This window comes from Balaenoptera physalus (genome assembly GCF_965194825.1).
Source record: "Balaenoptera physalus genome assembly, chromosome: 1".
NCBI classification, from domain to species: domain Eukaryota; kingdom Metazoa; phylum Chordata; class Mammalia; order Artiodactyla; family Balaenopteridae; genus Balaenoptera; species Balaenoptera physalus.
Window position 1 is genome coordinate 98,770,479 of NC_138882.1, and position 13,445 is coordinate 98,783,923.

Genomic DNA, 13,445 nt, shown 5'->3' on the forward strand with positions numbered 1-13,445 from the left:
TTGGGCACAAAGTTCCCCCTAGTCTCCAGCAGCGTTTGCCACCCCTGTTTTTTCGTATGTACATCTGATGTTTTCTCAACCATAAAGGAATAAATCCCCTAGTACTCCCACTCTCACTCACCTTCGGATCATGTAGCCACCTCTAAGCCCCTTCATCTGCAGAAATTCTGGTGCTGAGGCAGGAGATAGATGGGCTCCAGGCTAGGCATTTACAACTAGCCTCCTGTTTACATTTCTTGAGGAAGGAGGCAGGTGGGCTCTAGACTAGATATTTACAACCAGCCTCCTGTTTGCCCTTCGAGATGGAAATAACAACAGGAACAGGGTAAATAGCTGGACTTTGCCTCCTGTGGACACTTTAAGATAACAGTTATGGCAGGGACAGAGAGGGGCTAAACCCTGCTTGAGTAAAAGGTCAAGAGGTCACGTATATCCCATCCTTGGGGCAAGGGAGATACTGCATATGCACAGAAAGTCTCCTTGTTGGTCAAAAAGGAGGGGGCACCACCCCAGAATAGGTGATGCCAAGGCCCCCCATAGGCCTCTGGGCTGGAACCCATCTTGGAAAAAGTAGCGCACACCCGTTGGGGAGGGTCCTAGGACCGGTCAGGTGTGGAAAAATAAACCAGGTAATTGGCCAAAGGTAAACAAAGGCCCGGAAGAACTGCCCTATATAAATGACTTAACCGCCTCTCTACTGCACTCCTCATTAGGGAGGACGCCCACACCCTTTCTCTCCTGGTGTGTATCTTTGCCCTGCTTCTTTCTTAACTAAACAAACTGTTTCTCTGTGGGCTCTCCCACTTGTTGTACTGTGTCTCTAATAATAAACTTTGTACCTGTTTTTACAGTTTTTGCCTCCTTGAGAAATACATTTTTCAGTGGGAGCAAGGGCCAGGGGAATTTTGCTTCTAGCCTCTAGCCCCTGGTGGTCTAGTGGCTAGGATTCCTTGTTTTCATCCAGGTTACCCAGGTTCAATTCCTGGTCAGGGAACTAAGATCTCGCTTCAAGCCACCGTTCACTGCTGTCTCTCCGAGATCAGTGCTGCCACCACTTAGATATATGATCTTACATTCCCTGAGCCCCAGTCAGCTCATCTGCAAATTGGGCTTAAATGCCTCCTTCATAAGCCATGAGGATTAAATATGCAAATGAAAAAAGTGTTGTTCAAAGTTTAGGATAAGGGACTTCCCTGGCGGTACAGTAGTTAAGACTCTGTGCTTCCGCTACAGGGGACACTGGTTCAATCCCTGGTTGGGGAAATAAGATCCCTTATGCCACGCAGCCAAAAAAAAGAGAAAAAAAGAAAGTTTAGGATAAAAATCATTTTTCAATAAGGAAAGGATTGGAAGAGTAGTGGGAGAATGAGGGGAAACACAGTTTATCCTGAAATTAGGGTGTCTGAGCTCAGAAACAGCCTTAGACTTCAATCAGCCTTACTCCCTGCTTCGGGCACCATGCTTTAGAGGAAGAATTGCAAACTTTTCCATAAAGGGCCAGATAGTAATACTTTAGGCTTTGTAGGCCATACTGAATCTGTTGCAACTTCTTGACCCTGCCACTGTAGACAGAAAGCAGCCATAGACAATATGTAAACAAAAATGGGCACAGCTGTGTTCTCATAAAATTTGATTTACAAAAACAAGCAGTGCATTAGATTTTACCCAGTGGCCGCAGTTTGCTACCCCCTGCTTTTGATGGCTCCATTCTTGCCCTCTTCCAGGCTGCACCCCTCACCATGAGGTGAGAAGACTGCAGGGCTAAGGGCACATCCACCTGAAGCCCACATCCCCGCTCTTCTAAACCGTAATCCAGATACCCAGGACTCCTGCCCAAATAGCCCAGACAGCCTGTGCCCACTTTCAGGGCCTGCACAGCCCTTTTTCCTGGTCCCATGATCCTAAGTGTGAACCACAATGCTAGTGTGAACACGCCTGCTAGAGGATGTGTGTGTGTGTGTGTGTGTGTGTGTGTGTGTGTGTGTGTGTGTGTGTTGGGGTGGGGTGGGGTGTAGACGAACCTTGCATGCAAAGTGTGTATGTGAGGTCCTTGCTCTGTGGGCCAGGGATGGAGATGGGAAGAGAAGGGTGTTGCACATGGGCTGGGAACCAAGAGCACAAGCTGCTGCGTGCTGGTGAAGAATTCCGAGGAGTCGGAGAATTCTAAATTCAAACTTGGTCTTTTAGGTCATTGTGAAATCATATTTGTTAAGAATATAAACCATATTTTAATACTTGGCTCATTTAAATATTTAGACATATGATATGCAGGCCTCCATTTGTACCCCAGCCCTGGGTGCCACAAATGGTGAGACAGGACAACCTTATAACAGAAGGTCAAAGATTGCACAGATGAGGCCACACTGACTGGAGCAAATGCTTTTTTTATTGTGCTTCAGGACAACAAGTGAGCAGCTGCAGGAGAACAAAGCCGGGCCCAGTCTGAAGTCTGAGAGAAAGTCAAGGGGTGGCTTGGAGGAGAGACATCTGGAGAGCCTCTTCTAACCTCTGAGAATCTCACTCAGGAATTCCTGCAGAGGAGGAGCAGGCAGCTCCTTGGCTGCTCAGCTATGAGTTAAACCTGGATACAAAAGAAAGACTATTTCAAAGCCCAAGTCAGTAACCTGAGGCCTGAGTCAAGTTACCAAGCCATAGATGTTCAGAGTTGGAAAGCTGCTGCCCAGTCATCTAGTCTAGGAGATTTCAAACTGTTCTGGCCCCCCTTCTCCAGGACAACATGGCCAGTCCTCTCCAGTTGTCTGTCTGCAGTGATTTCCAGTCTCCTGCTCCTCCACTGCAATGGGTGTCAGCACAGCTGGTTGGTCAGCAAAGGCTCTCACCTGCACAAGAGGATATGCGTAGGATTCACCTGGGGAGCCAGGCACCCAGGGATGGAGCAGAGCCAAACCACCTGCCGTTAAGGCAATAATGGGCTTGGTTATCAATGGTGACCATGAGACCTCCTGAATGTCTAAAGTAAGACCAACTGTGGATGTGGAGAGGGAGGGAACTTTACTAACGACTGAGACTGGATTTCTCAGCAGTGAGTGGGGGACATAAAATCAGATTTATTCTGATTTAGAAAATTAAAACAGGCTGATGATTTTGTGGTGGAGTCAATGTTTATGCCCACTCTACATGAAAAGAAAGCCCTTATCTCAGACTGTTCTCAATAAATAGTAACCAAATTATTATTGTTATATTTTAAAAATCTATGGGAAGCCTACCAAAAGGACAGAACCAGCCTAATCAATAAGGAAACAAGGCAGAAGGTCCAAAGGAACATAAGAATGGATCAATCCAAATATGTGAAGATGATCTCCCCCAGTCTCCTGTGTCCCACTCTGCCCAGCTCTCTGCCCACTCCCAGCCTGTCCTGGACTCTGTTATCTTCCTAGGGAGCCAAGGCTTCCCTTGACAGCTTGAACGAGGGGGTAGGAGCCCTGGCTGCAGGATTTGCTGGTAAAGTCATCCATGTCAATGGACCAGATCATGGCCCCTCCCAGGTTTAGATTCTTTAGGAACTGAACCTGAGGGTGGCACAGAAGGGCATACAGAGGTTAGAAGAGACTGTTAAAGGCCCAAGACCCAAGTCAGGTTCAGATGAGGGTTTGAGCTTAGAGTGCAGAAGTAGACTTATAGCTTATGGAGTCATGGATTCCCTGAAGGGAAAGGTTGCTTAGGAAGGCTTATAAAATGAAGAGAGGGCCACCCACTATTAACCACTTCTCATGGAATAACCAACCACACCCTAGGTTCAGTGTTCTTGGAGGCTCTGAAACACTAGAGGCTCCGGGATGAGGAGTAGGAACTAGGAAGCCACTAGCAAGATTTGAATTACAATTGGGTTGTCAATTACGTTGATGCCTTTGTCCTGCTCTAAGCCTGGAAGGCAAACAAAGGTCTTAGCAAGATCTAAGAACTGGTAGGCTCAGAAATTTGGAGTCTCCTAGAGAGGTAATCCATGAGAAGGACGGAAGGGTTTGTCCTGAGTTGATCAACTGGGTGGGTAACTTCTCTATATAGGCACCAATGTCTCCTTTGTTCCCTCTCCCTTCTCCTCCTCCTACCTTCTCTCCACTCCTTGCTTCTCCCCTTATTCTTAATTCTTCCTTGCGTCCTTTCCACCTCTCCCACATGTACCATAGGTGCTCACAGGTGTGGCTTAGAGTCACTATGAGGTTTGAGCCACAGAGGCCACTGGATCCCATGGAAGAATGGAGCCCCAGAGGCTACTTTCCTTCCACACAGACTACTAAGGCATTTGACCTCCCACCCCATTCCCCACCACATGAGTGTTCTGCTGTCCCAGAGCCTCTTGCCTACCTACCTTGGTCTCCACGCTCTCCACGTCATCATAGCTCACCCACTGGTTCCCCTTGACTGCATAGGGAAACTGATGATCCTGGAGCCTCGTGATCTTGGCTCCTTTCAAGAACTGGCAGATCTGGCAGGGGAAGGAGGAACAAGAGGTTCAGTAATGTGTTCTTCTTGAAATTTAGAAATAGAAGGGGCAGGTAAGACACTAGGGTCTTGGGGACAACAGAATCTTCACTCCAGGGATCAATGAGAGAAATGACCAGATACAGCATACAGAATGGATGGTCCAAGGTGAACCTTTGGAAATTGTTTGTGCCAAGTCCTCATCAGGAGGAGCCACAAACAGCTAGAGGGCAGACAGTACTTGAGTTCCACATCAGACCTCAGCACTGACCAGTAAATCTTCCCATTTCTTCATTTGCAAAATGGAAACTATTATAATTATGTCTCCTATACACCTGTCTTACAATATTGTTGTTAGGATCAAATGAACTAACACACGTTAGGAAAGAAACAACTTTGAAAACAGTAAAGTGCTTTATAAATACATAGCGTTACAATGACCATCACCGTCATTCCTCCCACCTTGTAGATTATCCCTGCTTCAATCCCGCTACTCTCCCTCTTCCCTTTCCCCTTCCCAACGTGCCTGTGTTGGGATCCCCACTTTTATCATCAGCTATTTTCTCTTTCTGTTAGCATAAGTAAGAGCTACTAAAAGAGATAAATCTTCAGTGGAAAAAAATGTATTTTAAGGTCACGTAGAAAACTCATTTTGGATCTTGCTTACTTTTTTTAGATTATTTACACTCACGTTTGCCTCAAAGAGGGTAGAGAATGGAAAGTTGAATATTTAAGCAAATACCAGTTTGTCAAAGTTATAATGATCTAGGGTGGTAAACTGAACAATCAAATTAAAGTTTCCATGAAATAGGGGAGTGTGTATCCAGTGGTCCGTACTGAAATCCTACCAGCAGATTCTGAGCACTGACTTCTCTTGTCCCTTATATTAAATGATTCAGTGAGGACTACCATGGTGACCCATGCCCCTTTCCCCTTGCCAACTGAACAAGGTGCCTCAGTCATTCCCCTGTGCGAGAAGAGAGGGAAAATTGAACATTACACTCACTGAGTACCTCAGTGGATGCCAAGTCCCTCAGCATGGGTTTATAGCTTGCCCACGCCAGTGACAAGAGGCTAGACTAGGACTCCAAGGGGAAACCAAGATGTAGGATATTATTCTTTCCTTACCTGATCCAACTCCTTCCCATCCTTCAAGGGCCAGCATGTATCTCTCTTCCCCTCTTATCCATCTTTGAACTCATGACCCTCCACATTGGCCACTTAATCACATCTCATTTTGCAATACCTACATAATTTTATTAACTATTATAGTTATCTTTGGGTTTTTTTAAGTGTTTTTTTTTTTTTTTTTTTTTTTTTGGCCGCACTACACAGCTTGCAGGATCTTAGTTCCCCAACCAGGGATTGAACCTGAGCCCTCAGCAGTGAAAGCGCTGAGTCCTAACCACTGGACTGCCAGGGAATTCCCCATAGTTATCCTGTTTTTAAACTCTTATTTAACTAGTTATATTATGAATGCATTCTACATTCTTTCCACCTTGACAGTAAGCTCTTTGAGACAAGGATGAAGAATTACTTATTTCTAGCTCTCACAGTACCCAGTCTTTGTGATATGGCAGGGTCCCAAGAGTTTCTGTTGGTTGAATTATTGTTTGATTCTTAGTGTTTCCTATACATTAAAAAAAAAGTTTTTTTTTCAGATTGAGGGGCAGAAAGAAATGATGGTCTAATCAACCGAACACCTTTGATTGTTATCTCTGTGATGTTAAGTCTGTCTGCCTTCCGGACAGAATCTGACACATTTGACCACTCCTCTCTTCTTGAAACACCCTCTTCTCTAAGGTCTTTGGCACAGAACAGTATGGGTTCTGCCTACCTTCTGTTGATCTTGCCAGTTTCCTTAATGGGCTCCTCTTCTGCCTATCTCTTAGGTGCAGGAGGTCCTTGGGTTTTGTCACGTCTCACGCTTTGGCTTCAAATACCATCTTTATGCCGATGATTTTAGAATCTACATCTCTAGCACAGACTGACCTCCTGTGATCCAAACCCATATACCTAACCACTCACTTTTTATCTATATGTCCCACAGGCATTTGGATGTCCCACTTGCTCCTCAAACTCAGAATGACCAAAACTGATCTCATGATTGAGACCAATGCCCACTCTGCTCCTTCCTATCCCAACTCAGTAAAAATGGCATTACCATCCACATAGTTGCCCAAGTCAGAAACCTAGGGCAGTCTCCCTTTTCAGTCTCCCATACCTGCTCCACCCATCCCCACTCCTCGCTAGTTCCACCTCCTCTCCAGATGTCAGCTAACGTCACTTCCTCCAGGAAGCATTCCCCGACCCCCTCCCAAGTCAGAGGGAGGAGCTTCTCTTACATGCTCCAATAGTACTCCATACTTCCCTTCCCAGCACTCAGGATGTGATACTTTATTATTGTCAGATTGAAGCTGGAACCCCTACCCAGAGACAGAGGGAAGCTAAAGGCACAGGGTGGATCCAGGTACCTCATGATAAGCCAGGAAGCCTGAAAACTTGGTGATGGGGCCAGCAGCTCCAGGAACAGAGGCAGGGGCCCCCGAGGTGTTTTCTGCAGAGGCCAGTGTAAAGGAACGTCCATACATTGGGATGCCCATGACCACCTTCTCCACAGGCATCCCTTTGTTTATCCAGTATCCCACAGCATATTCCTAGAAAGAGAAGTAGATTGAGGCACAGTGTGTATGGGAAAGAAAGGTGTCAGACCTTTCTGAGCCTCCAGCCCAAATTCACAGAAGTGACTCCTTGATTCCTTTTCTACATCAGTGACTATGGAGGGTCCCACCAGAACCAGAGTGCTTATTCTAATGCACTTAATGCTCTTCAGCACTAAGAGACCAATTCAGCTTTTTCTAATCGTGAAAGAAAACTGAACAATGGGTCACAAAAGAAATCAGGCAAGTGACCTAGAAAACATGAAATCAAAGTTTCACCATCTTTCTTTCCCCTTTGAGTCAATTGCCTATGGAGTTTGTCTACACTATGGCTAGTTGTGTTACTGATGAAGGTGGGCAGGGGGGGGAGGTGGCCATCAGACCCTAGTCTGTGGGGCCTCACAATGACATCAGACCCAAGAGGCTAGGTAAGAGGTCAGAGGCTAGTTGGGGCCTTACTGCCATCCAGAACAGAATAAGGGGTTAGAGAAGATGAGGATATGTCTCCTTTTCCTTAAAGATAATCGATGGAGAGGAAGGAATGAAGGGAACTTGATGTGACACAATCATACGGAGTTCTAGAAAACCCCAGACTAGAAATCAGAATACCCAGCTTTGGACTGACCCATTTTGTAATTTTAAACATGAAGGCCTGGAAGTATGCAACCCAGACAACATTTTCTCTCACCCAATTTTAAGAATACATCTATATATATGTACCACAACAATAAAATTATTTTATTAATGACATTTTTCCCTTGCATTTTTCATTTGCCACCACTTTTCAGGACCTTCACATCAGCATGACCTTGAACAGCCAATTAATTTGCCAGGCTTCCATTTCATCATCTGTGGAGTGAGAGTAATGCTTCCTGACCAGCCAACCTCAAAGGATTATTTTGAAGATCAAATTAATGGGGAATGTGGACAGACACAGGAGAGTACCAAGTCCTGTACATCCATGTGGGCACTAGGAAATGTATCAAAGATGGAGAATTAAGAGAAGACTGGGGTGGCTGACACCTTGGGCCAGAGACAAAGCTTAGGGCGCTTCAAATATGAGGTCCTCTGACATTTTCCTGGTGACATTTTACTGTGCCTGGTCAAAGCATTTTCCCTGTTCTCACCAGATTCCAGGGTTACCTGAGTCCCTCTGGCAACACATCCCCTCCTCAGTTCAAGACAGAAATAACTCTGGACAAGCTGCACTGTCCTCAGCTTGCCCCACAGCCAGTGTCCCACCACACTTCCTCCTTATAACTCACCACATTGTAGTAGGAGCTTGTCCCTCTGTCCAGCTGCTACTTTCTCAGAGGGCTATTGTGGCCAGTGATAAGGGGCTTTTCCCAAGACCCATGGAAGTCAAAGGACAGGAGGTTGATGAAATCCAGTTCTCTAGATTGCCAAAAGCAAAGGAAAAGATTCTGTGATGAGGTGGGAGCAACTACTGTTGACCCTTGAACATTGTGGGTTTGAATTGCACAGTCCACTTATACAAGGGTATTTTTCAACAGTAAATACTGCAGTACTACATGGTCTGTGGTTGGGTGAATCCACAGATGTGGAGGAAACATGGATACAAAGGGCTAACTATAAATTACGTGTGGGTTAACCCTCGCTTTGTTCAAGGGTCAACTGTATACATATTTGTTTAGGGCTTTGGGTGCTGTTAGAAGGATTGAAATAAGCCATAAAGGAAAAGTTCCTGCCCGGATGATGTGGTTAGGATAGTGACCTTCATGCTCTCCCTCTTCCCTTCATCCCTCAGACATACTGGCACGCATCACTTGCATGGGCCAGGCTGGAGGCAGAGAGATGGAGGGCGTGCTCCAATGCACTTACTTTACCAATTCCTTGATCTGATAGCTGTTGTCAATCATATGCCTCCCTGCAGAAACTCCTGCAGTCAAGAGAAGCCTTTCTTTGGTGGATTTTACAAAGTCCTGCTGAAAGGCTTCTGCTAACTCCTATGAAAACAAAAAAATACCCAGAAGAGGTCAATTTTCCCTCCCTGAGGACAGCGCTAAAGTTCTTGCTTGATAGGACATTTCTAGAACAGCATTAGATGGAAAGATCAAATCTTTTCCTCCCATTCCCACATGGGGATTCCTCCTGCCTTGTGGTCAGGAAATCTCCACATTAGACAGGAGGGCAACCAGTCACATTGTACCCAGGAAAAACTATCTGAGTTTCCTCCTAATGGATTCTCTAATCTATCTGATAGAACATCTATGATACTCTTTCAGTGCTCAGGAGATTCTATGGCCCCACAATCTTTTATGTGGGTGTTGCTTTGTTTCAGTGTTGTTTATTGTGTAAAGAGGCTCTGTTCTTTGATGTTGCCCTTGCCCTAAACTAGGACCAAGGGCTTTTCCTTCATCAGTGGGGGCTTCTGGAAGGAAGGGACTGTCTTCAAGCCAGAGCCAATCTCTTCCTTTTTTTCTCCTGGTGTGGCCATGGGTTCCATTTGTTAAGGTACTAAGGGTACCACAGTGTTTGCCTTACATGAATCAGCACAGTGAAACAAGTGTTGTCTTTCAGATCTGGGTAAATCCAGCTATGTCCAGCCCATCAAAGTTATGGTTCCTCAGAAACAGGATTACAGAGTTGATAAATTCCAAGCGTAATGTAGAAGAATCAACCATGCGGTGGAACCTGGGTAGAAGCAATACAGGTGTTTCTTGGAAAGAGGAAGTAATTGCCATTGCACAACATATTTTTCACAGAGATCCTGAAATAGTCTTCCGTTCCCCAATATTTTCTCACCACTTATCTATCCCAACCCCTGTCTCTTTTGGAACAAAAGAGGAGAGGAAGGATTGTTGGGCCAGAAAATTGATTGGATTGGGTAGAGGAAGAGTGGGTTCTCTGCAGACTTTTCTGCAGGGTAATGGAGCTGCCTTTAACAGAGACGCTCCTTGACCAAACTTTAGCCAGACTCCTCTGAACCCTCTTCTCAACTAGACTTTGACATTGGACTTCTGTGCCTATCTTTGCAGAGTGCAGTTTTAGCAAGAATCCTAAGTCATGGACTTGAGGTCACGGGGAGGGGGAAGGGTAAGATGGGACAAAGTGAGAGAGTGGCATGGACATATATGCACTGCCAAATGTGAAATAGATAGCTAGTGGGAAGCAGCCGCATAGCACAGGGAGATCAGCATAGCACAGGGAGATCAGCTCCATGCTTTGTGACCACCTTGGGGGGGGAATAGGGAGGGTGGGAGGGAGACACAAGAGGGAGGGGATATGGGGATATGTGTATACGTACAACTGATTCACTTTGTTATACAGCAGAGACTAACACAACAATGTAAAGCAATTATACTCCAATAAAGATGTTTAAAAAGAGAATCCTAAGTCAGTTTAATGAGACTGCCCCACCCTTGATATCAGATCTTCTTCAATATTTGATCAAATTCCTCCTCCCCCTACCATCCCCCAGGTGATATCTGGTCACCCTGGCCTGCCTTCAGCAAGAGTTCTGTTGAGTCAGTTTAGCAAGAATCTCCCTAGCTCTAATGTTCCCTCTTTTTCCATCCACCAACCCACACCTGCAACCTGTTCCTTGGCTATACATCCCCACTTGCCTCTGCTCTATCTAGAATTGAGCCCAGTACGATACTGAGGTCTCCTTTCCCCTCTTATAATATCTCCTGAATAAAAGCTATTTTTACCTCTTTAATTACTGTCCAGCTCTGGTTTTCTTTAACATCTTACACCCTTGAGAAAGCAGTTTGAAGTGTGGTGGGCTTAGGGTCGGGAGATCTAGGTTCAAGTCCCAGGTCACAGTCCTTTCTAGTGGCCTTTTGTTCACCAACCAGCTCTCTGGTTCCAGTCTGGCCATCTCTAAATGGGGACTGAAGATACTGATCCTGCCTCATCTATCTCAAAGTGATCACATTTTGGCAAGCTTCGTGAAAGCAGAGCTGGACTTCATAGGGACTTCACATTCCCCAAACAATAAACCCAGGCATGAATTAGCAACCCAGATCTCCCAGGCCCTACACAATCTGCTCCCTGACCACCTCTCCAGCCTCCTGGCTTTCTCTGTGAGTGTGTCTCTGTCTCTCACTTTTCCTGACTCTGTTCTCTTGCTCTGTGTTAGTCCCAGGAGACTTCTCTCTGGTCTTGAGCCTGCTGTTTCTCATATATCAGACGTGGGCCACGCAGAAAAGAAAAATGGCCTGGATCCATCTTAAATTCTGCCCAAGGAAGAGCAATATGACCCCAACAGAGAAAGTCTGCTGTTTGGAGGGACATACCTGAAAAGCAGGGACAGATGGGAACCAGTGGCTGGAGGAGAAAGCACAAATTCTCTCAGGAGGGAAAAATGTCAGCTTGAAACATCTGCCAGGCCCTGGAGGCATGAAGCCCTCTTAAGCCCACACCAGTTAAGTGACAACTATCCTATTCCTCTTGCCACTCTTCTCCCTCCCCTGGCTTTGGCTAAAGCTGGTTCAGAAATCAAAACAGCAAGATGGAAAATGAGGGGGCAGAAGAGTAAAGCAAGAAAAGAGAAAAGGAAGGTGGGTTCAAGCAGCATCCCATAGCAGGCTGGGCTGGGGAAGAGGATCAGATTTAACATTCAGTCAAGCTTGGAGTCTTGGTTATCATCTGGGACTGGCTAGTAAACTGAATTGTGTTTGTAACTTATATTGACTGTAGAACTTTTATTACCTGCAAGTCAGAAGAAAAATCCAGGAAGAGGGTAGAACCATCTCCACTGAGCAGCAAACTTAAAGGGACCAGAGCCAAAAGTAAAGTTGCTTTGATGATTCTAACTGGTACGTCCTGCTAGTTCACTGTACCAGCCATACTTGTTCACCTTTTCAGAAATCTAGTGTTATGTCTAAATAGGAGCATAAAATATTCATTTTCTTTACATTTTTCCCACATAATATACCTAGATATCCTTCCAAATCAGTCCCTATCTAACTCAGTCTTTTTACTGGCTTCATTGCATTCCATTGAATGGCTATACCTTCATTTACTTAATCATTTCCTATTGATGAACATTTAGCTTATCCCTAGATACTTTTGTTATTTAAAACAAAGCTAAAATGAACATCCATGAAAATATCTATTCTTTATATGTGTAGGAGTCTACCTCTAGGAGAAATCCCTAGCAGTAGAATTGATAGGTCAAAGGGTATTTGAATTTTTAAATTTTGAAAGTTATTGTAAAACTGCCTTCCAAAGACTTTGCACATCTTTCAACTTTGTTATCTCTGCCAATTTCATAGGTGACAGATGTTACCTCATTGTTTTAATTTGCACTCTTTTAAATGAGTGTTATTGTTTACATTTATGAATCATTTGCATTTCACTGTCAGAGCACTGCGTGCATATTTTTTTTGTCTACTTTTCTATTGGATTTTCCTTTTTATTTGAAAGAACTCTATACCATAAATAAATTAGCCGTGACTTTATATATAAAGTGTATTAGAGCTTTGTCAAATGTGTTGCAAATATATTTTCTTAGTTTTTTTTTTTTTAATTTTGTTTGTGGTGCTTTTGCCCACAATGTTTTTAATTTATATGTAGTTAAAATCAATCTTTTTTTTTTTTAATGAGTTCTGGCTTTGGTATCTTGCTTAAGCAAACAGGCCTTTTAAACCCAAGATTATATTTTTAAAAATTACTTATGTTTTCTTCTAACACTTTGTCATTTATTTTTTACATTTTGATCTTTGACCTATATGGAGTTAATTTTTTCTTTAATGAATGTGGATGGAGCTTTTTTCCCAAATAGTTAGCTACATGCTTTAATATTATTTATTAAAAATTCATCTTTTCTTAACTGATTTGAAATGCCACTTTCAGGTAGCAAACTTACTAGGTAAGTTTCTTTATTCTCTGCCCCTATATTCTGTTCATTGATGAATCTGTGCAGTTTAACATTGTAGCACATCTCATAGACACTTTTGTTTCTGCTTTTTAAAATATATAACATTATATTATGCCACATGCATTTCTTGAGAACATTTTCTTCTGCATGGGTCCACATCTAAAGGGACCCTCTCAGATGAGTTAGATGTGAAATATAGCCCCAAGATAATAAAATAAAATAAAATGTGAACTGGAGTCATTTTTTATCGCTACCAAATCATAGAATATTAAAGCTAACATTCATCATGCCATGTTGTAGAGGGGGAAAGTGTACACCAAAAGCAATAGTTTTAATCTTGGAGGAGTTAATATTGAGTTGACCTTTAAGATACTAATTGACCAATAGGTTAAATGAGTTCTTGAAGCCATCCCTGGATGAAGAGAGGGGGTCAGGATGGAGAAGGATACGACTTGGATCCTGAGAACAGGACAGGATGGAGAAGGATGCTTGGC

At 44.0% G+C, this 13,445-nt stretch overlaps 1 protein-coding gene across 1 annotated transcript; it reads right to left on the minus strand.

The window, feature by feature from the left end:
- Positions 1-2,754: 2,754 nt before the first annotated feature.
- Positions 2,755-10,333, minus strand: CHI3L2 (chitinase 3 like 2). Its single transcript, XM_082438323.1, is given in 8 exon segments — positions 2,755-3,530; positions 4,331-4,447; positions 6,918-7,100; positions 8,369-8,404; positions 8,408-8,498; positions 8,946-9,070; positions 9,609-9,664; positions 9,667-10,333. Coding segments are annotated over 8 exon segments (894 nt in total). The 5' UTR covers positions 9,809-10,333; the 3' UTR covers positions 2,755-3,386.
- Between the last annotated feature and the right edge of the window lie 3,112 nt (positions 10,334-13,445).